At 36.1% G+C, this 22,413-nt stretch overlaps 2 protein-coding genes across 6 annotated transcripts in view; both read right to left on the bottom strand.

The window, feature by feature from the left end:
* The window catches only part of mylk2 (myosin light chain kinase 2), a 22,750-nt gene extending 9,861 nt beyond the window's left edge, over positions 1 to 12,889 (bottom strand). Inside the window, exons 1-8 of one of the 2 annotated variants that reach the window (XM_068216771.2) lie at positions 11,532 to 12,889; positions 9,738 to 9,984; positions 9,563 to 9,648; positions 6,551 to 6,623; positions 4,738 to 5,431; positions 3,307 to 3,506; positions 999 to 1,107; positions 817 to 910 (exon numbers count right to left, since the gene is read on the bottom strand). In XM_068216771.2, the coding sequence (XP_068072872.1) occupies positions 817 to 910; positions 999 to 1,107; positions 3,307 to 3,506; positions 4,738 to 5,431; positions 6,551 to 6,623; positions 9,563 to 9,648; positions 9,738 to 9,978 (1,497 nt within the window). In that variant the 5' untranslated portion in view covers positions 9,979 to 9,984; positions 11,532 to 12,889. Of the gene's footprint in view, positions 1 to 816; positions 911 to 998; positions 1,108 to 3,306; positions 3,507 to 4,737; positions 5,432 to 6,550; positions 6,624 to 9,562; positions 9,649 to 9,737; positions 10,012 to 11,531 lie in introns of both variants that reach the window. The other variant, NM_001423712.1, reaches the window with a different exon arrangement.
* Positions 12,798 to 22,413, bottom strand: tpx2 (TPX2 microtubule nucleation factor). 4 transcript variants are annotated; one of them, XM_017353499.3, is made up of 18 exons: positions 22,281 to 22,402; positions 21,591 to 21,716; positions 20,343 to 20,483; positions 20,113 to 20,221; positions 19,919 to 19,993; positions 19,787 to 19,834; positions 19,230 to 19,343; positions 18,149 to 18,258; positions 17,878 to 18,041; positions 17,631 to 17,799; positions 17,122 to 17,260; positions 16,830 to 17,046; positions 16,646 to 16,741; positions 16,391 to 16,561; positions 16,159 to 16,305; positions 14,068 to 14,179; positions 13,658 to 13,845; positions 12,798 to 13,162 (listed from the first exon to the last, which is right to left on the bottom strand). In XM_017353499.3, exons 2-18 carry the CDS (start codon positions 21,697 to 21,699, stop codon positions 13,052 to 13,054), a joined length of 2,220 nt encoding a protein of 739 aa, XP_017208988.1. In that variant the 5' UTR covers positions 21,700 to 21,716; positions 22,281 to 22,402; the 3' UTR covers positions 12,798 to 13,051. The 4 variants fall into 4 exon arrangements, with proteins under 4 accessions (XP_017208988.1, XP_017208989.1, NP_001314674.1 ...); XM_017353500.3 differs by having other exon boundaries at positions 13,658 to 13,824; NM_001327745.1 differs by lacking the exon at positions 19,787 to 19,834 and having other exon boundaries at positions 22,281 to 22,413.

Genomic DNA, 22,413 nt, shown 5'->3' with positions numbered 1-22,413 from the left:
GTCATTCTCAGCCACTAGACTTTTATTTATTTTTTATTTTTTTAGGGGTTTTCACCTTTTTGGATAGGTCAATGAAGATTCATAGACAGGAAAGTGTGGAGAGCAGAGATAGGGGAAGGATCGGCAAAGGACCTCGAGCTGGGAATCGAACTTGGGTTGCCGCGAGCACCTGGGTGCTATGTGTTGACTCAGTAACCACTAGGCTATCAGTGCCAACAGCCACTATACTTTTCTGATAGGGGACTCGAGTGTTATTGAGTGTCAGATGTGAAAGTATGTTGTGGGACTGCAGAAGTTATTAGGATGATTATAGGTAGCGAAATTTAGTGGTTTTTATTTGAGCGTTTTTTTTTTTTACATTAACAGTAAAACATAAATGTGGTTATGAATGTACTAAAACATATGATTGTTTGTTGTAAAAATCATAATAATAACAACAAAAAATACTAATTTGTGCATTGCCTGACTTCTGTGTGCAGACATGCTGCCGTTGTAGATGGTGTATTTTGGGAAATTTTCTTACCCCTTGGTTTTGAGTGTGGTCCTAAAAAATCTTTGTTTTGAGGGCTATCTAGCCCTTCCCCTTAGCCCTACGCCTTCAAAATAAAGAAAATTGGGACACTCCTACCAGTCACGTGAACGGTAAGAGCTAAGGGGTAGAATTGGGATCGGGCTTTAAACACTTTGGCTTTGTGATCCAGTGTCGCATACACATTATGGTCTTGTTAGAAGATGAAAAACAATATTTGCTTCACTTTTAAATGGCCATAATGTTTTAGCTTATCAAAACATCACTAATGAAACTAGTGTACTCACTCTTTCTTTGGAATTTCTTGTGTTGATGATTTTGGCAGCGAGCCTCATCCCCGTTCTAGTCTCCGTACATTTATGCACCTTACCAAAGCGGCCACTAACAAAACAGATTATTAAAAGTTAAAAGATGCTAAATAAGTCATCTGAACTGACAAACGACTTATCAAAAGCTTTCATTATCTCACCCTCCAAGCACTTCTCTGGTGTGGATACTGAAGGTGTCACAGGGCGGAGGGCTAGACTTCAGCGCCACAAACCGGTGCGCAAAAGGAGCAGGCTGAGGTGAAACATCATCTGGAAAGAACCATAAGGACAATCATCTTACAGTGGGAATGTCGGGTCAGAGATGTTAATGGTGGTGAAATCGGAGCTTTAATGCTTGTGGTGCTGAACTGGAGCGGGAACAGCTGCAGGAGAGTGGACAGGACAGTAATGTGCCAGGGACAAAGGATTAGCGTATTCTAGATGCTTCAGATTTCTAAGGTCAGGCTATACTGGAGACATTGCTGTCACCTTTTTAACCTTTGAAAACAAATTTACACAACAGCAATTTTTCAATGTGTGCTTGTCTATTCTCTTATCTAGAAATACTTGACTGACATCAATTGACAAGTATTCTTCTGGGTTTTCCCACTTTAAGCTAAATATCAAATTCCCTGACTAAAAAATCTGAAAATCTAATGAATGGAAAAACAAGCTGCTGTTGTGCTTGTATATCAATAATGTAATATTAAAATGATATGGTAAAATATTCAAATTTTAGTTAATATTAACAATTTTGGTCTAGCTTGAAAATCATTTTGCATGACTTTAATACACACTCTGAGAACAACAATTGATCATTTACCTCAGATTGTGTTTTAACACAAGTTTTGGCTTCAAATCGACCACTTCAAACAGTGCAATAGAGTAATAGAGAAAATGTTTTTGATAAGTAGGAACTCAAATTTAAAGCGACAAAAAATAATAATAATTCCTTATATTTATATAGCGCTTTTCTAGACATTGGCGATTTACACGTTGTTTTGGGGCAGAATCTCCTCATCCTCCACCAGTGTGTAGCATCCACCTGCAGGACGTGACAGCAGCCGTATTGCGCCAGACCGCACACCACACACCAACAGATTGGTGGAGAAGAGTGATGAAGCCAATTATAATATGGGGATGGTAAGGAGGCCATGATGGACAGAGGCCAGTGGGCAAATTTGGCCAGGATGCCGGGATTAACCACTATTCTTTTTTTTGAAGGACATTCTGGCTTTTTTATTCAAGAGAGTCAGGAACTCAGTCAGGTTTGATGCCTCATCCAAAGGACGGCGCTCACTGAGAAGTATAGAGTCCCCATCCCAATACTGGGGCATTAGGACCCACATAGACCCCAGGTTGAACACCCCCTGCTGGTCACACTAATACCACTTCCAGCAGCAAACTAGCTTTCCCTTGTGGTCTCCCATATTCCTGATATTCCATGATTAGGAATAAATAAATAAATAAATAAATAATAATAAAAATAAAATTAAGTCGCAAAAGTCAAAATAGGAGTAAAATGTTTAATTCAGTGTATAAGACATATTTATACAAGTTAAACAGCATATCTTGACTTTTATTCTGCTTCGCCGAATTAACTCATTTCTGGGATTTTGGAAAACTATGTTGAAATAACCAGGAATAAAAGACAATTGACTTGCTTTACAAATAATTTTATGACATTATATATACTGTATATATCTGATCATATTTTTTCTTCTGGAAAAAGTCTTATTTGTTTTATTTCGGCTAGAATACAAGCAGTTTTTAATTTTTTAAACACCATTTTAAGGACAAAATTATTAGCCCTTTTAAGCTATTTTTTTTCTAGAGTCTACAGAACAAACCATAGTTATACAATAACTTGCCTATTTATCCTAACCTGCCAAGTTAACCTAATTAACCTAGTTAAGCCTTTAAGTGTCACTTGAAGCTGTATAGAAGTGTCTTGAAAAATATCTGTCATCATGGCAAAAATAAAATAAATCAGTTATTAGAGATGGGTTATTAAAACTATTATGTTTAAAAATGTGTTAAACAAATCTTCTCTCCGTCAAACAGAAATTGGGGGAAAAAATAAACAGGGGGTATAATAATTCTGACTTCAACTGTATATGTATAGATATTAATACCTCAAGGGTAGAAATTAGTACCTAAAAAGTTCAAAAGGGTTCCTCTTAAAATTTGAAGGTAGTTACGAATATTTACTTTTGAGGTACCAATATGGACCCTTCAAGTACAAATGTGTACCACCACCCCAGTGACAGCTTGAATACTTTATTTCTCAGAGTGTATGTATATGTGTGTGTGTGTGTGTGTGTGTATATATATATAATTTATTTATGTATTTTTTTACTATTATTTATTTACTTATTTTCAGTGTCATTCCATGATATTCCAGTGGGAACCCTCATCCTTGAACCTAAATTAATTTTCAAAATAGAGAGATGTGTTTTTCTTACTTACCTATAACTTTAAAACAGAGTTTAGGAGGGTTGTAGCTCTTTGTCTGTGCTGAATTCTTGTCTGTAGCTGAACTTATTTTAATCTGTATTCCATCTGATGTTAGCTTTGCTGCTCCAACAGTTTCAGTTGCTCTTTTTTTACTAGTCAGTGTTGATGTTACAGTGTGGACCAAATCTGCCTTTAATCCAGGGACCTGTAATCTGTACAAGATAAACAGGCAAGGGTCTACATTAAGGTTTCAAATATTGTCATTAAGAAAGCACAAGTTGGAATAAGAGCCAAAATGATTCATTCAGTGTGTAAGACGTATTTATGTAAATATAAACTAACATACTTTGACTTATTGACATTATTCTGCTATGCAGAATTATCTTATTCTTGTGATTGTTTTAGTACTTCTGATTAATTTGCCTATGTGGAAATGACTAGGAATAACAAACGAGGGTAAACGATCAAACTACTTGCTTTGCAAACTATTTTATGATAATACATAAAAATAGAATATTATAATAAGAAAATACAAGTTTGTAAAATTACAGCTAAAAATCTGTGGAAATATACAAGACTGAAACTAATAACCCAGCAGGCACACAACAGATGTTAACATTAATTTAGATTTACGCCATGACGTGACCAAAATTTGCATGACAAAAATTCAATGACTAGCCAGCATCTAAGGACAACATTATTTTGACGTCCAATAATGACTTCAAATGACGTTGATATTTGGTTCATTTTAGGTTGTGTTGGAATATGACCAAAATCCAAACAAACAAACATCATAAACCAACACCATATTGACATCAAATACTGACATTTATCTGTCAGGTATGGAAACCAAAATACAATGTCTGATAGACGGAAACGTCCACACAACGTCAAGTTGTAACATCTTTAGACGTTAATATTTGCTTAATTTTAGATTGGATATTGAACACTGACATCAGACTGACGACAACCCAATATTCATTTCTAAACAAAATGCAACATCGCCACAACGTTTGGGTAACAACATCAATTTGACATGCCTGCTGGGAAGCTTCCATTGGCTGCATCCCCTCTTATGTAAAAGAAAAAGGTCGATACACAAAGCAAGATATAAATTAATAAGTCCAATTCATTACTTTGCTCAGAAAATAATGCAGTTAAACAGGAAATTAAAGCATTATAGTTAACTTTTGTTTCGGCCAATTATTTTTAAGCACACTTGTACTATTATTGCTTAAAATAAATGCTATTTAGTTTTTCTTTTAGTTTTTGATAAAGTGTGTATATGCAAAATGGATGTTTTGTATATGTACAAGTGACAGTTTCATTTTTTTATGGCAATAAACATCTCTTAAATGATAAACAATATAATTCAATAACATTTACCAGTGTGTTCTGCTAAGGTAAATAAATGGACAATAATTGGACCATTGCTGGTTTTACCTTTGTAAAGAATTGGGGCAGCTGTGCACTTGTCTGAGGGAGGAAGCCTCTTTTGTTGCAGTGGTAACACTTAAACCCACTGTTTTAGGTGGTTTGTGGGTTGGAGGAAACAATGCTGCATCTTGTGGTGTTGTTGTTTTTGTTGTAGGCATATTTACTGGTGTTTGTTCAGACCTCTGTGCAGCTACTGATGGTGGCAGACTTGTTTGTGGATATTTATGGGATGGTTTGAAGTCTTTAGGGACTTCCGATACAGTGAGTTTGGGGGTATTGTTGTTTACTAATGGTGGCGCTGCAGGAGTGACGGTTGTCTTGGGTAAGATATGATTTGCTGGGGTTACATTCACAGATTCAGTGCACGTCTGTCCAGTTGTGTTGGGAATAATCACAGCCGCTGCTACAGGAACTTTAATATTTGGTGGCGGCACTTTCCTGATTTCTTGGGCTTCTGTTTTTTGGGAAGCAATGGCTGGAGTTCTGATCGGTATCAGGACATGATTCTGGGTTGGTGGCATGCTCTTATTTTCAGTCTTATTCATTTTCTGTGTTTGCTCGGATCTTGGGGTTACGCTGGATGTGCCGTTTTCCCTTTTAATTGGCAATGTAGGTTCAACTTTCACCTCTGTTGAATCTTTCTTGGCTTGATGGTCCTCTCTTCTTGTTCCATTGTTCTCATTGACCTCTAGCAAAATACCTGCACAACAAAGACGCGTTTACCATAAACCTGCGAGTGAAATATTGTGGATGAAAACCAGTCAAGCAGTCGGAACTAAAGTCAGTGTATTTACATTCCACACACACATGTTTTTAAAATGTAAGATTATCAGTGTTAAAAGTCTATAAAAAACATTAGAAATTTGATGTCAGCATGCTGTTTGATGAGGTCAACATGAATAACAGAGAGTGAAAAGGCCACATTTGAGACCACAATTATATATATATATGTGGATATGGTATGTTGGGATATACAGTTCAGGTAAAACAATTAGCCCTCCAATGAAATTTATATTCTTTTGCAAATATTTCCCAAGTGCTGTTTAATAAATACAAGATTTCTCAAAGCATTTTAAAAAATGCAGTAGTTTTGATAACTCATTTCTTCGTATTTGCCATGATGACAGTATATACTGTTTTAATAGTAATGTTGCAACATAGTGGTATTCAGATTTAAGTGTGAGTGAAATGCTTAACAAGGCAAGTTAGGTTAATTAGGCAAGTCATTGGACAACAGTGGTTTCTTCTATAGCCAATCGAAAATAAATATTTCCTAAGGGGGCTAATAATATTGATTAATACATGATTTTTTTTTCTTTTATTGTAAAATCATTAAAAATATTGCAGTCAAACAGAAAACATATATTACTTAACATTTATATAATAGGAAATACTGGGAAAAAAGGAGAGCTAATAATTTTGTGCCAACTAGAATGCAAAAATAATGTTTTTACATGAAGAATCTTGAAATTGTATAAAAATGTAAATCTCTGTTGGCGCCGATATTCCAGTGGTTTGTTCCCATCCTGGCTTGTAAACCTTTGCTAATCCCATCCCCCTCTGTCTCCCATTTCATTTCCTGTCTTATCAAATAAAAGCAAACAATTTAATCTTAAAAACATAAAGCTTCAAACCCTTTCCTTTAAACCCTCGTATTGACTATTGATTCTACATTCAGGTGATTTGTGCGTCTCCCTGTCACTCAGCAACTCTTAACATGTTAACAAATGTTTCATTCAGATTTATCAAAATTGACCATGACAATCCTGTGGCAAAACCACGCCATCATTAATATAAAATAATAGACTATTGTAATTACCTTTCTCTGAGGGCTTATTAAAAGCATGGGGCATCGTTTTACGGTCTCTGTCCAAACAAATGTAGACTTCCTCCTGTCAATAAGAAACAGTTGACAAACATATGAAGTACATGATAAATGTTAAAGCTATGAAAAAAAGAGAATCACAATGCTACGCAATTCTAACATGACAGGTAAGGTTTGCTAGGTGTTCAATATTATAGATACACATCAAATCAAGCATAGTTTTGGTATTTGTAGTTAAACTGTGGGTATTTAATTTGTGATAAATGCACAGATGAAATGTGGTTACTACACACTTAATAATAATAATAATAATAATAATAAAGCCTTGCATAAGGAAAAAACATGTAAAAAAAACTATATATATATATATATATATATATATATATATATATATATATGGGAAAATGCCTACACACAATTCCTTCATAATGTCACAAAACAAATCAGTTAACCTAACTTGCAAAATTAAGTGGACTGAAAGTAAAACAATCAAGTTGTCCTAATAAAAATGTTTTCAACTTATTTTAAGGAGAAAAAGTATATTTCTCCCAGTTGAAAAATATTATTATATCTTGGGAATATTGAAAATGAAACTCAAAATGAAAATTCACACACCACATGGGACAAAAATTACAGAATTTTTTCCAACATTCTTCAGTATATCTTGCTTTGTGTTCAACTGAAGGAAAAAAAATAATTAAAATAGGTATGGAAAAAGTGGAGAACGAGTAAAAGATGACACAATTTTTGTTTTTTTGCTTGAACGATCCAATTAAGGGGTTACAAAAAAAAAAAAAAAGAACTGACTTCTGTGTGGAGTTTGCATGTTCTACCCATGATGGTGTGGGTTTACTTCTGGTGCTCCAGTTTCCCGCACAAGTCCAAAGACAGGTGAATTGAGTAAGTTAAATATATTAGATAATAATAAGAAAATGAATTAATAACAGACAATGTAGTCAGAAAATTCTTATTTGGTTTAAAAAAAATAACCAAGCAGTAACCATATAGAGGGCGAGGCAGTGGCGCAGTAGGTAGTGCTGTCGCCTCACAGCAAGAAGGTCACTTGTTCGAACCTCGGCTCAGTTGGCGTTTCTGTGTGGAGTTTGCATGTTCTCCCTGCCTTCGCATGGGTTTCCTCCGGGTGCTCCGGTTTCCCCCACAGTCCAAAGACATGCGGTACAGGTGAATTGGGTAGACTAAATTGTCCGTAGTGTATGAGTGTGTGTGTGTGAATGTTTCCCAGAGATGGGTTGCTGCTGGAAGGGCATCCACTGCGTGGCGACCCTGGATTAATAAAGGGACAAAGCCGACAATAAAATGAATGAATGATAACCATATAGAAACACTGAGGTAACCTTTAATGTTTGCTTGGCAGTTTATAACCACCTGGCATAATGCATTAAATACCACTGTTCATTTATTCTATATAGACCATTATAATATATTCATTTATTTTTCATCGGCTTAGTCCCTTTATTCACCACAGCAGAATGAACCGCCGACTTATCCAGCATATGTTTTACTCAGCAGTAGCCTTCTCATTTACGGCTTCTAAACTCTGGAATAGCCTTCCTGATAATGTATGAGGCTCAGACACACTCTCTCAATTCAAAACTAGATTAAAGACCTATCTTTTTAGTAAAGCATACATTCAGTGCATCACTTAGAGGTATGATACAGGAATGTGCTCCACACAGGTTTCTGCATCTTGTTTATATACACTATGAACAGCAACTACGCTAATCATTCTCTTTATTCTCTATTTCCACCTGGGGATACTCATCCCGAGGCCCTCAAACCATGCAGCGCCACTGATTTGATCCAAGACCAGCAACAAGATGAACCCAAGGTTTCCATATCCTGGACCAGGCCGTATCCTGAGCGGCTGCTGTTGTGGGGATGGAGGAGTGGACAGCATGAGACTAATTCCTGTAACGCTCCAGGGACAGACGAGTCTCCGCTGAGGTCCAGCTTCCAGCCTCCGGCGCTTAAACAGCAGCTCTGCACAAGACGTTTGGTCAGTGGAGAAATGGTCGTGCCAAACTGAGCCTGGTTTCTCTCAAGGTTTTTTAATTTTTCACTTTCGCCAATTGGTGAATTTTTTTTCCTCGCCGCTGTCGCCACTGGTTTGCATGTTTTAGGATCTGTAGAGCTGCGCATTAATGGATTTGCTCTTCGGTGTTTGAACTCTTGGTAGTGATTATTAAACCACACTGAACTGAGCTAAACTGAACTGAACTTAAACTTTGAAAAATGAACTACAGTTTGTTTATGATGATCTTTTATGTGAAGTAAAAGCGCTATACAAATAAAGGTGAATTGAATAACCCTACTAGCTGTAACCCACTACTGGGAAACACACACGCACTCGTACACTATGGCCAATTAACCTTATTCAATTCTCTCATACTATGTCTTTGGACTTTGGGAGAAAGCCCTCACCATGCAAACATGGAAACTCCACACAGAAATGCCAACTGCCCCAGCCCGGCCTCAAACCAGCAACCTTCTTGTGTGAGGTGACAGTGCTAACCATTGAGCCACCGTGCCACCCACTATTATGACATATGTCAACCACATATGGTGTTAATTTCCAAACTTTCATGTAAACTAATGTAACACAAATAGTGATATGTGGTTGAGTAGACTTTAGTAGAAGTCTCTCTGCATCAGATTTGTCGCTTCTCACAGCTTTAATGGACATAATAGCTGTTAAAGGGAGTTCACTAAAGTTTGAAATATACTCATTCGCCCACCCTTCATTTGTTACAAACCTGTTTAACTCACTTTCTTCTGTTGAACAGAAAATGTGACATTTTAAAAAGTGTTGGAAACCTGTAACCATTTTCCTCCGTGGTATTAATTTTTCCTGCTATGATAGTTAACAGTTTCTAACATTCTCTAACTTGTGTTAATTCTGAAGATAATTTGTGCCTCTGTTATAGACATAAGAGTTAATGCAACAGTTTCTAAGCAATCTTGGCTCTTGTCCCGGTTTCCACTGACCGCAGAGCTTCGAACAGGCAGTGATTTCCGTCTCTGAAGAGCCACTAAAGGCACAGACACTCTCTCGCACTGTCTGTCCTCCAGACCTTTCATATTTGAGAGAAAAGAACAGCATTTGGACACTTGAGACACTTTCAAATTATCTGAATGTAACTTGAATCATTCTCCTTCATACCGCGTGTCAGATCCTCCAGAGCTACTCTCATTTCCATCACTTTCTTCTCTAGAGAGTCCAGGAGTCTGGTCTGGGTGGACAGCTGACTGGTCAGTGTCTCCTGCAGGGCACGGTGCTGTGCACATGTCCCACACATGGAGCAACTTCTGGACGAGCCCAAAAGGAGTTCCACCTTCAGCCGCAGGTCATCCACCTTGGCCTCCAGGGTTGTTGGGTTGGATGGAGGCACGGGGCATTTCATAGAGTCCTTGAGAGACATGAAAGTAAGGTTGTGCTAGAGAAAAAGAGAAAAATGAGCATTATCGACAAAAAAAAAAAAAAAAAAAAAAAAAAAAAAAAAAAAAAAAAGGACTTTTTGCTACATCTAAGCCATTTATTAGAAATATAAGTTGGTTTGGAGAGTTGCAGGCTAAAATGTGCATACCAGTTGAGGATAATTTAAACAGAAATTGAGCATTCACAGACAATAAGTTATGTAGACCTTCGAGCTTAAAGTTGTTAATATAAATCAATTAAAATTAAGAAATGGAGTAGACTTAAAAGTACTTAAAATTTAAGTAAACATATGAGCTTTTAAAAAGGTAATAAACTAATATAATGGACTATAATAACCTATAGTTGAATTAAAAAATTTGAGAAAACATTTTATTTAGACCAGGGGTGTCCAAACTGCCCTGGAGGGTCGGTGTCCTGCATAGTTTAGCTCCAACTTTCTTCAACACATTTACCTGGAAGTTTTAGTATACCTATAAAGACCTTGATTAGATGGCTCAGATGTGTTTAATTGGGGTTGGAACTAAAATATTCAGGACATCAGCCCTCCAGGACCAAGTTTGGGCAGCCCTGAATTAGACATTAGACTCTTTAGCTTTTAAAGAAACATTTATTATTTAACATGATTTTAATTATAACACTGAATTAGTTATTATAATACATCTAACATTATTTTAAATGGACTGTACTATGTATTTAAAATAGTTGAGTACAAATGGATTAAACTTAAGCTAAAAGGCAACTATGAACTTTTGTAGTAGTATTAGTTACACTTTCTAAATTTGTGTCCATAAATTTGATAAACGGAATATTTCACACAAAAATCCTGTAGACTTCGTCTAACCAGGATGAATCCAACAAGTGTTGTTATATCACAAGCGAACGCAATAGAAAAATACTAAGACAATACAGACTTTGAAATGGAAACATTCTCTTATCCCTTACTCATGAAAACAAGTGTGGCTTGAATTCAGTCATAAGATTAGAACAATAGGGTCAAATGAAAATAAAAAAAAAATAAAAATAATATTAATATATATATATATATATATATATATATATATATATATATATATATATAGAGAGAGAGAGAATAAAATATGAAAAACGTCATAAAAATGAAAAAAAAAATCAAATAATTAACAAATGATCAATACAACATGATAATTATATAAATGACTAATGATCATGTGATAAAAAAAAATAATCAATACAAATGAAAAAACACAAATGAATTGTTTTCTTGAAACAGCACACGTTTTACTACATTGATTCTCAGATTCTTATATTTGTCCCTAAAAAATAAACACTGGTAGCTGGCACTTATTTTTTTTCCTAGTATGGAAAGTGATGGCTACTAGCAACCAACATTCTTCAAAGTATTTTCTTTTTCAGAAAATGAGGTGAATATCCCTTTAGAAGTACATTTATCTTGTGCAGCACAAACAATAACTAGCATGACACTATTTTCATGTCTTTCTCTAAACTCCAAATACATTTTAAAATAAATTTGACACCCACCTGTAAAGATGTTGGTCCACACGGAGAATGCCAGCATAAACGTGCGTTTTTTGTTTGCTAAGGATTTTGGACACGTTGATCTCTGGTGTTTTGTGGAAGCTCAGTAGCAGTCTGTCAGATTCCTCTTTTATCTCTGGTCACCAGAAATAGGCAGCACACAGAAGGGGACTCGCAAACAGTAAACTGATAATAGAGGCATGCAGAACTGTCCCAGGGGTGGAGAGCGGGCACAAAGTCTTTCCAAGACAAAAGCGTAGAGACGGCAATGCGTGAGCCGAATGAATGCGAGACAGACACGTCCCTCTAGCATCATCCATGCAGTGCCTTTAGTCATGTAGCTTTATTAGAACAAAAGTTGAGCCCTTTTAAGATGAAAACTCCAGGTGACTTGAAGTTCCCAATTATATCTTTATACAGGCTTTTGCTTCACAGGTCCACATCTATAGCTTTACATGGATACAAAGGGAGCAAAACAGAAAAGCTTTTCCCCGCATGATTATACAGTGTGGGAAATAAGTATTCAACAGTTTTTCTCAAAAAAAAAAAAAAAAAAACTTCTCAGGGTGCTATTAACAATTTTCACCAGATGCTGATAACCAAAGATACAGTTGTGTAATAAAATGAAATGAGAGGACAAAAGTATTGAACACATGAAGGAAGGAATAGGAAGGCAGTGAATGCCCAACAGCAGCTGAAATATTTATGTAACTCTTCAGCAACCCACTGCCCTTGTCTTTGTAATTTAGTATTAGCTGCTTCAGTCCAATATCTATATTAGCAAGATGAAAATGAAACCAGGGTGGACATTTCAGCAAGACAATGATCCAAAAACCAGTCAAGAAATCTGTCAAATACTTCCAGAGAAAGAAAATCAAGCTGAAGAATGACCCAGCCAAAACACCTGACTTGATTCCAACAGAAAACACAAACTAAGATCAGTTTGGATTGACAATGTATTTGAGATTTTTACAAGTGCAATACTTATTTCCCCCACTGTATACATGAGCATCACGTCCTCTCCTAGGGTCTGAAACAGTTAGGTCAAACAGCTGATCTCTCCCTGCATCTCCTTTTAAAAGCCAACTCTCCTCTAGGCAGAAAATAACCAACTACTTATTTCAGGCTTTTTTCTAGCACCTGCATGACTGATCTTAACTCGCATTCAGAAACTCATCATGCATAAGTGCACTTTAGAAAAACATTTGTCATTTTGTTGGACCACCATTACAAAAGTTATTCCATAGCAGTCATTTACTAAAGACATGATGTGTTTTCCAAGATTTATTCAGATAGGGAAGGGAAAGCTAAAAAGTACAAGGAAAGTTGAAAAGAAAGTTGAGCTGGGGCAGAAGTCTCACCCAACTATATAAAATGTTCACTGGAGCACTAAAAAGGTTTAATGCATTTGCCACAGACAGATAAAAACTCCTCTAAATATTCCCATAAAAAGACATTATAGAAAGATATAAAACAAGTCAAAACACAAGAAAACTGTACAATTAAGTCAACATAAGATGCATTTACATGCGGAAACGATCAGAAAAGTTTGGTGACTGGGGCACTGTGAGGGATACATCACTCTTTTTCAGCTCTACTGGTTTGTAGTGCCTGATTGGCTGGGCCTTGCACACCTTGTGGGGAAAAGAGAAATATTACATTTAAAAATAAATAAATTAAAACAAACAACAATAATAATAATAATAATCAATCGAATTTCTAATGCTCAACCTATTAATAACATTCATATTCTAGAATTTCAAATGTTCAACCTATGACTCTTCAGTGCTGGGAGAAAAAAAAATATAGAATTTCAAATTGTTCAAATTATTTTTGAATTTAAAATGTTCAACCCATGACTTTTCAGACCTGAGAAAAAAAAAAATAATAAAATAAAATAAATAATAGAATTTCAAAATGTTCAACCTATGAATCTTCAGACCTGGTAAAAATAAAATAAATTTTTGAAATCAAATGTTAAACCTATAAAAAATTTTTTAAATAATAGTAATTATTATTGATGAATTTCAGAATGTTCAAACTGTGACTATGGAAAAAAATATATATAATAAAAATTAAACATGGCTAAAAAGTTTCCAAAAGTGCTCATTCTGATTGAACACCCTTACCTGTTCCTGTCGCAGTCTTGCAATCTCCTCCTTTTCTTGCTGCTCTCGTTCTCTGGCACGCTCCTCCTCCATGCGAGCCCTAAGCGCTTCCCTCTCGCTCAACTCCTTCTCAAACTCCAAGCGCTCCTTGGCTCTCCGCTCTGTTGCCAACTGAAAGCCCTCTGGGACTGCAGAATTAGTAGTATTGGCTTGAGAAAGTGCCAAATGTGAACAAAAGAGGACCATGTGAAATGGTCAGGTTGAGACAACAGTAGTGGTGAAAGTTGGAAGGAAGTGACAATTGTTTTTGCAGTTAGTTGTGTGCTTGGAGCAGGGTGGAAAAATAAGAGCCAGCAAGCCAGTATCACACAGCAAGAAATTGTGGAAAAAAAATAAATAAATAACCATACACCACATAAAACATGACATACCCAGGATGGAACGATTCTCCTTCTTTGGTACAAAAGGTTCTTTGTAGGATACAGTGTTTGGCCTCGCTTTAAAACATGCTGCTTCAGCCTGATGTTTCAACTCCTCTTTCATCTGAAGAAACAATGTAAAATAGGATCAAGTTAATACAGAGATTACAGTGTCAGGGTGCTTTCACAGCTAGACTTGTTTTGGAACCAGTCTCGTTTCCCCAGTTAGAGTGGTTTGTTTGGCATATGTGAATCCCGCAATCGCACTAGGATCTGCGCCAAAACAATCAGTCTGAGATCGCCTGAATGAGGTGGTTTCAGCACAATTGAAACAAACTCTGGAGCGGATAAATTGTAGTGAGAAAGCTACATGATCTAACGAACCAGGGTATAATCACAGTGCATTGTAGATGTTATAGGCATATATACAGCTATATGAAGAGAGAATTAAGAGTAGGGCGGGATATCATTTCTACCGATTAATATGCACTTCATGTCAAATGCAAATGAAATGTGAAAGCATGCTGAATTACCGAGCGCTGTTTATTAGTTAGGAAAGCGGACCGAAATGCAGTCTTGGTTTCTGCCATTTCTTTCTATAAATGTAAAGCCTATAATGCATAATTCTAGCCAATATTTATGTATGATAAAGTCTTCTCTCAAATTTATATTTAGTGATAATGTCTGTGGGTGTGGGCGCAGCTTTTCGCTTATTTTAGTTTATGGCAATAAGACTATATAAGAATAGCGAGGAGTACTCTGTAAAAAACCCTGAAACTCTGACTAATGTGAGGAGAGTTTACTCGCATGTCTCTTGTTTTGGCTATTTGGTCTGTTTAGAAACTTTGCCGTGTAAAAGTGAACCGCACTAAGAACAAAAATAAGCATTGTAACAATTTTAATCCCCGTTTCAGAACAAAAGAACATCGACCTACAGATGTGAAAGCACCATTAGAATAACTAGGAATGATCAAAATTACTTTCCCCTTTTTCATTATTTTGCCTTTCAAGTTGTTTAGGATCAGGGCCTACCAAACGATTCAATGTAAATTTAAATGACCTCACTGGTCCTTCTATCAATTAAAGAAACGCTATGGACTAATGACAATCACCAAAACCAAACTTTCCTAAAAAGGTCACATTGGCAAGCGGTTTTGAACTTCTAAAACACTAAAATCAGTTTTGAAATTATTTTATACAAAAATCACATCACCAGTTTGTAGTTTGCATGATATTGGAAATGGTTTACATAGCAATATTTTTTCCCTTTGTGATATAAATTTCACCAAATAACTTAAACAGCTCTATTTGCAAAGTCATTATTTTAGATTGGTAAGATTTTAATGGAGTGAAATGTTTTTGTGTAACTTCTTAAATACATATAATAAACAAACCAGTCATAAACATAAGAGCAAATATTAAAGTTAAAAGCAGTGCTTTATGGTTTTCTGGAGAGAGCAACAGTATTCAGGTACAGAAATTGAATAATCAAATATAAAACATGGCATGGTTTATAAAAAAAAAAAAAATTACATAAGACTAAAAAGGCTTTAAACTCTCAAAATGCTCAGTCACAGGCTTTGAAAACAACATGCAATAATAACCTTTCACTCCATTATGGTTAAATTCTGCAGTGTTTCCACAAATTTCTTGCATTTTAACCTGTGGTTTCGGATTTATAAATCCAACTAAACATTGCATGCGTTGCAATAAGACAATGCACACATAATATTGATATTCAAATGATATATTGTGCAGCTTGAAGCACATTAAAGCCTTAGTTTTCTGCCATTGAGAGAGCTTGTTAATTAACAATAGAAGGGAAAACAAAGGCTCGTTTCAACATTGATATAATATGGCTCGTCATTCCTAGCAGAAAATATTATGAAGGCCATCAAATTTAGATGAAAAAAATCAAAACGTGGGAGGTGGCATTTGATTGATAAAACAAATAAATTGAGTTTAATCTCACTTTTGATATTACAAGTAAAGGCAATGCTAAAAAGCCACATGTCTGTGGCACAAGAGAGAGAAAAATAAACAAACACGCAACCAATAACAATTACAATATACAAAGCAAAAACACTCAGAAGGAAACCTTACCATCTGCTCCCAGCGTTCACTCCTTGCAGCCCCTCGTTCGTCAATCATCAGTTTAAAAGGAGCAGGTTTGGTGGCCTCCTGTACCTTTTTCTCAGGTAGATGCACTTCATGGAAGTCAGGAAGGGGTTGAGCCTTGAACTTTGGCACCTGTGGCAATAGGTGAGGCAGTGCAATTAGGCACAATTTAAATTCTGGAAGTCTTTATTGAACGGCCAATCCGCAAAGAAAATACCTCTTCGTTTCTCAGTTCCTCCAGTTTCTTTTCCTTCATCATCTTTCGTTCACGATCACGTTCCTCGAATGAGAACGGGCACATTTCTACCTGACTCTTGACTGGAGGTTTGGGCTGGAAGGGCAGGTAGTGGGGCACAGCTAAGGCCTTAATTGGAGCAGGAGGCTTTTCCTGAGGGTGCAAAAAAGTAATTAGACAAAAAGATTTCCCCAAAGATATGCGTTTTTGTTTTTTAATAGCATGTTATTAACTTGCCTCTTCTTTTTTCTTTTCTATTCGCACACGACTTTTAAGAGCAAACGCTGGTGATTCTGGAACAGTTGGGTTTATCATTTTTTTCTCAGGGACTCCCTGCAAGTATTAAGATGAACATGACAATCATAAAAAAGGGGACTCAAAACCTTAATACATCAAGAAGGTTGAAACAACTGATACAAACCACAACTTCCTCCAGAATCCGGGTTGGCAGCGGTCGGGAATGGAATGTGTGGTCCTCTTTTTCTTCAGGTTTCTTACTGGTCTGTCTTTCCTGAAGTCTCTTCTCAATCTCCAAATGGAAGCCCTCAGGCTTAGTCTTTTCTTTACAAGCTGGCTTTTTAGGAACCAAAGCCCCTTCCAGTATCTTTCTGTTAAGTTCTAGAGCTTTGAACTTAAACCTAAGATAAAATACGACAAGTTTGAACCATATTCATATTAAACATTTTACACAAAAGCCTTAGAGCAAAGCTTACTGCTGCAGTTTTTCCACTTCCTCAGCCTCCAGCTCTGCAGTGCTTTTCACCGTTGTGGGACGATGTCTCTGCTGAGTGAGTAGCTGTGGTGTTTTGGGATGTGTGATTTTTGACTTATCTGCCTTCAGAGGTGATGGCCCTGTATTACAAAAAATAAAAAAACATTATAAATAATAATAATAATAATAATAAAAAGACGCAAATATTGCCCATTTGAGTGAATAAAATAATGATCTGTAATCTAAAAAGTTTACCATTTTTATTCCTGTCAAAACCTGTTTAAGCATGGAAGACCTACTGTAAAAAACGTCTCGTGTTACTACTCTAAAAAATAGATTCTACTGTACAGTAATTTGAAGACACGAGTTTCTATGCATACAAGATTATACTATTACTCTCCAGACAACCTTGCAGTTTAAATTATTCCGTAAAGAGACATTTCACAGCATCTCAAGAAAGCAGTGCTGATATTCAAAGCCTCCAGAAACAAAATTTAAGAGTAGGCACACCTCTCTCCTGGCTCTGCCGACTGCGCAGATGATAGCGGGTGGGTGTGCGCTTCTGGAATTGCTCGACCTGTTGGGCCATTGGCACATAGACTCCAGTTTCATCATGCTTCCTCTTGCCTCTGGAGAGATTGAAGGGTTTGGGAATGGTGGTTCCCTTTGGAGCCTTCAACTACAGAACAACACAGAATTCACTTAAAATCATTAAGGAGATTTATAGAGAATCCAACATCCTAGTGATGCTACTTACCGGAGAAGATGGGTGCTTGCGAAGCTGAGAGGTGAATGTGGTCTCCTTGTAAGAGTTGTCTACGGCTGAGACTCCATCCTTGTAGTTCTTCAGCCGGCTATCTGTGCGGAAGTTGAACTCTTTGGGAATGGTGGTAGAGAGCACTTGCTTCTTTACAAGCTGACCTTTATACAATTAGAAAAAAAACAAAAAAACATTATTATTAATAACAATGACAATAATAAAACCTCAGTGTCGCAGTCCACAAAGTAGATCATTACTTGTGACTTACTTCCTGCCAGTGCGGCTCTGTAACTGGCCTCATTCTTGCGCCGTTGTTCAGCCACCTCTTTTTGCAGAGCTTCAATGCGCTCTAGCTCCTGCTGCTCTGTGCTTTTATGACTGAAATTCAAAAAGGATGTAATTCAAGAAAATCATATACACATACATACATTATATACAGTTGAAGTCAGAATTATTAGCTCCCCTGAATTATTAGCGCCCCTGTTTATTTTTTCCCCAATTTCTGTTTAATGGAGGGAAGATTGTTTCAGCACATTTCTAAGCATAATAGATAATAACTCATCTCTAATAACAGATTTATTTTATCTTTGCCATAAAGACAGTAAACAATATTTTACTTGATATTTTTCAAGACACTTCTATACAGCTTAAAGTGACATTTAAAGGCTTAACATGGTTAAGGTAATCTCGGAAGGTTGGGGTAATTAGTCAAGTTATTGTATAATGATGGTTTGTTCTGTAGACTATTGAAAAAAAAAATAGCTTAAAGGGGCTAATAATTTTGTCCCAAAAATGTTTTTTTTTTTTTTAATTACCTGCATTAATTCTAGCTAAAAATAAAACAAACAAGACTTTCTCCAGAAGAAAAAATTATTATCAGACATACTGTGAACATTTCATTGCTCTGTTAAACATAATTTGGGAAATATTTAAAAAAGAAAATCAAAAGGGGCTAATAATTCTGACTTCAACCGTGTGTGTAGATAGACAGATAGAGAGACAGACAGATAAAGTCAATTTAGAATACACAAATTGACAGCAATGTATTAATGGCTACAGTGAATACATACACATCACCATAAAATATACATCAATATAGATCTAACACTAACGTTAAATAACTTAATTCCATGAATTCATTAGTCTTCATTGTCAGACTATTTATCAAATTATTGCAAATGGAGTTGGAGCTCAAGAAAAACTTTATATTATTGTTAAACCGTTGTGTGGTTAAATTGGATATAATTATTTTCAGGATCCTTTGATGAAGGGACCATTTAAAAAGCAAGACTTATTTGAAAAATGTACACAAATGTTAATACAATTACTGTAACTTTTGAACAACGTACTGAGTAGTATTGGAAGCAATATCAGTGGTCTTTGAAATGGCTGGTTTTGCCTTTAGTCGGACACTGCTTCTCACTCCAGCACCACTGCGTCGCATCGTTCTCGATGTAGAGCTTCTGTGAAGATTACCAATAACAAAAATATAAATATAAACACACACACACACACACACAAACAAACAAACAGAGTTCAACCAATAATGAAAATTCTTCCATGATTCACTCAGTGTCAACTTGCTGCAAACCCATTTTAGTTTCTTCTGTTCAACACAAAGATATACTGAAAAATGTTGCAAAAAATAAAAATAAGCCATGGAGTTCCATGTTAAGAAAATAAATAATAATGTCAATGCCTGCTTTGATAAAAATCATTAAAAAAATGCTAAAATGTAACCACTTGAGTAAATGGTAAAGAACTTTTCATTTTTGGAAGAGATACCCCTTTGGACTCATTTCTGGTCTCTCGAGCAAGACCCCACATTAGCGTTTCACCGTGAACTCCAATAAATCACCAACTAGGTGGCCCCACTTCTTAGCAAATACTTTTCAGTTCATTTTACCTTCGGCGCTGATCAAATACTCTCCTTGAAGATGCAGCCAGTAAAACTCTATTCAGCAGAATAAAATGGCTAACTTACCACCATTCATTTGCAAAAAGAAAAAAAAATCTAAAACTATTTTTAAAGTCATACCGTCTTTTCTTGACAGAAGGAGGTGTTGTGACAACGGTGGGCTTTTCGTTTTTGGGCAAAGGTCGTTTAGACACCCTGGTGGAAAAAAATAAAAATGTATCAATAGGAAAATATGTAAAATCTATCAGTGGAGCTAGAAGAGATTAAAAGGTGAAAAAAATACACTTGTTTAATACATGTCTTATTCGTTTTACCTGCGTGGCTGTGCAGGAACAGACTTGGGGCCCTGACCAGGAGCTCCAGTAGTTCTGCTGTTTCCCCATGATGTGACTATATTAGACGGGATGTCTGTAGAGGTACTTTCTGTGACATTAGAAGCAGAGCATGCATGAAACAGTCATTAAAAAAAAAAAAAATAAGATGCTCATCTTGCATGTCTGACTGAAGAAGAAGAGAGGAGAAAAAAAAAAAAGTTTTTCCTGACCCGAGCTTGTCGGCTCTTGTCTGACCAGGGGAGACACCATAGCTTTGGGCTTGTTGGTATCAACAGGTTCATCAAAAGGTTTAGTCCGTAAAGGGGTGGTAAGCTGTTCCATAACACCACTTTCACTAGCCGCCTGCAAACCTAAAACAACATTTAACAAATGAACTTATTTCCCATACCAATTTCAGTATTTAAGTATGTATAGTTTGCTTCACTCAGTACACAGCAATATTTGTGACTAAACTGCTACAGTAACGTAATTTATACAAAAAGTATTGATTTTATTTTTGCACAAAATGTAATACGAGTGAAAAGTAATACGAGTACACATTTACAATGGGTCTTATGTTGCATTGATACATTTTGGCAATAGCCAAAACTATTCTACCAAATAACCAAACGATCAATTATAGATTTCTTTTATGTACAGAAAAAATCATAACATTAAGATTAATCATTAAGATTTAATTTTTTTTTGGCAAATCTCCTACTGTAAATGTATCAAATCTCTTAGCTGCAGCTGCAATATGCATTGCTAAGCACTTTAGATACACACACACCCCTTTAAAAAAGGCAATTTTTTCAGTATTTCAACCCCAATATTCCAGATGTTCAAAAAGTTGCATCTTATAGCCAAATATTGTCCTAACAAAATACAAATCACCAGAAAGGTTACTTATTCAGATTCTAATGGATATGTAAAAATTATTTAAACAAAAAGACACTTATGACCAGATTTGTAGTGCAGTTACACATGCATACATTAAATACCACCATGTATTTTTACGGTACATGTTTTTACTGTAAGCATGTATGGCTACTAGAGCAAAACGACTCCCTTCATCTGAGAGAGATCCTATATATACACACACACACACACACACAGATATACATGTATGCATGCATGTATACATACACACACACACACACACACACACACACACACTCTCTCTCTCCCATCTATTAAATCATTAGCTTTGTAATGAAATTTGTTTTATTAAACTATTTCACTTAAGTGAACTGACAAACGACTGAAAAATACAATTATTTAAAGTATAGGAGCAATTATCTCTGGGGTGTCAAAACTCAAACGCACAATCATTATAAATATTGTGAAAATACTGCTGAAGCATGTCGTCAAAGGAAAAATAGTTTATTAATAGAAAAAAAAATCACGTTGAAGTTTCTGTATGTAAACACTTGCCTAGAACAGGCATTTTACCCTACATAATGAACAAACAGACTGACCAAACCACTTGTCCGCATTATCCTGAGGGTCCAGGGCGAAATCATCTATGGACTCCAAAACATGCGTAGGGGCATCCCATGCGTATGAATAAGTAGAGCCCCCGTCCATATTCACACCGGATTAGTCTGGAAAATCATAAATTCAAAACTACTATAAACAACACGGTGCACAAAACAGAGCAGGAAAAAAATAACAGAGGCGTCAATGTAACTTAGCGTGACTCAAGCACTGAAGTGCGCAAAATGGCAGTTAATGGCGGATCTCAGACTCGAGCTGCTGGCCTGCAACATCATCACTCACTTTTGGCCACTCATTTTCGCATATCAGATTAGTTTATAAACGATGTGCAAATATAGCGCCATCTAACATAACGTTACGCTTTAATCTGTAATTAGTGCAAGCACCAACAAATGACAAAAATGTAAACAAAGATCTTTTAATGCGGACTAATCATAACAACAACTTGTTTATCTTGAGAAAGCAACAATTAAACAATAGTCTTTGACATGATCATTACAGATAAAAATATTCCGTTTACTTTAACAGCTTAATTTAACGTTAGAGTACAACGATCACGGCCCGATACGACTAACATTAACGTCAAGTCACATCAAAATAGTCGTTTAAAACGCAGCAGTTACATTCCAAGGAAATAACAAACTCCGTAAAGGAAAACAAACATTACTTACACTTCAATTCAATGCCTCCAGTCACCTTAAAATGACAAATAAATACAATAAACAGTTTAACCAGCAGACGCTCGTATATCTTACATCCACAAACAGCCCGATGCAAATGCTAGTTTAAATCTGGGTGCCGTTA

Source organism: Danio rerio, chromosome 23 (genome assembly GCF_049306965.1).
Source record: "Danio rerio strain Tuebingen ecotype United States chromosome 23, GRCz12tu, whole genome shotgun sequence".
Classification (NCBI taxonomy): domain Eukaryota; kingdom Metazoa; phylum Chordata; class Actinopteri; order Cypriniformes; family Danionidae; genus Danio; species Danio rerio.
The sequence above is the reverse complement of the archived record's forward strand: the minus strand, read 5'-3'. Positions and strand labels throughout refer to the sequence as shown.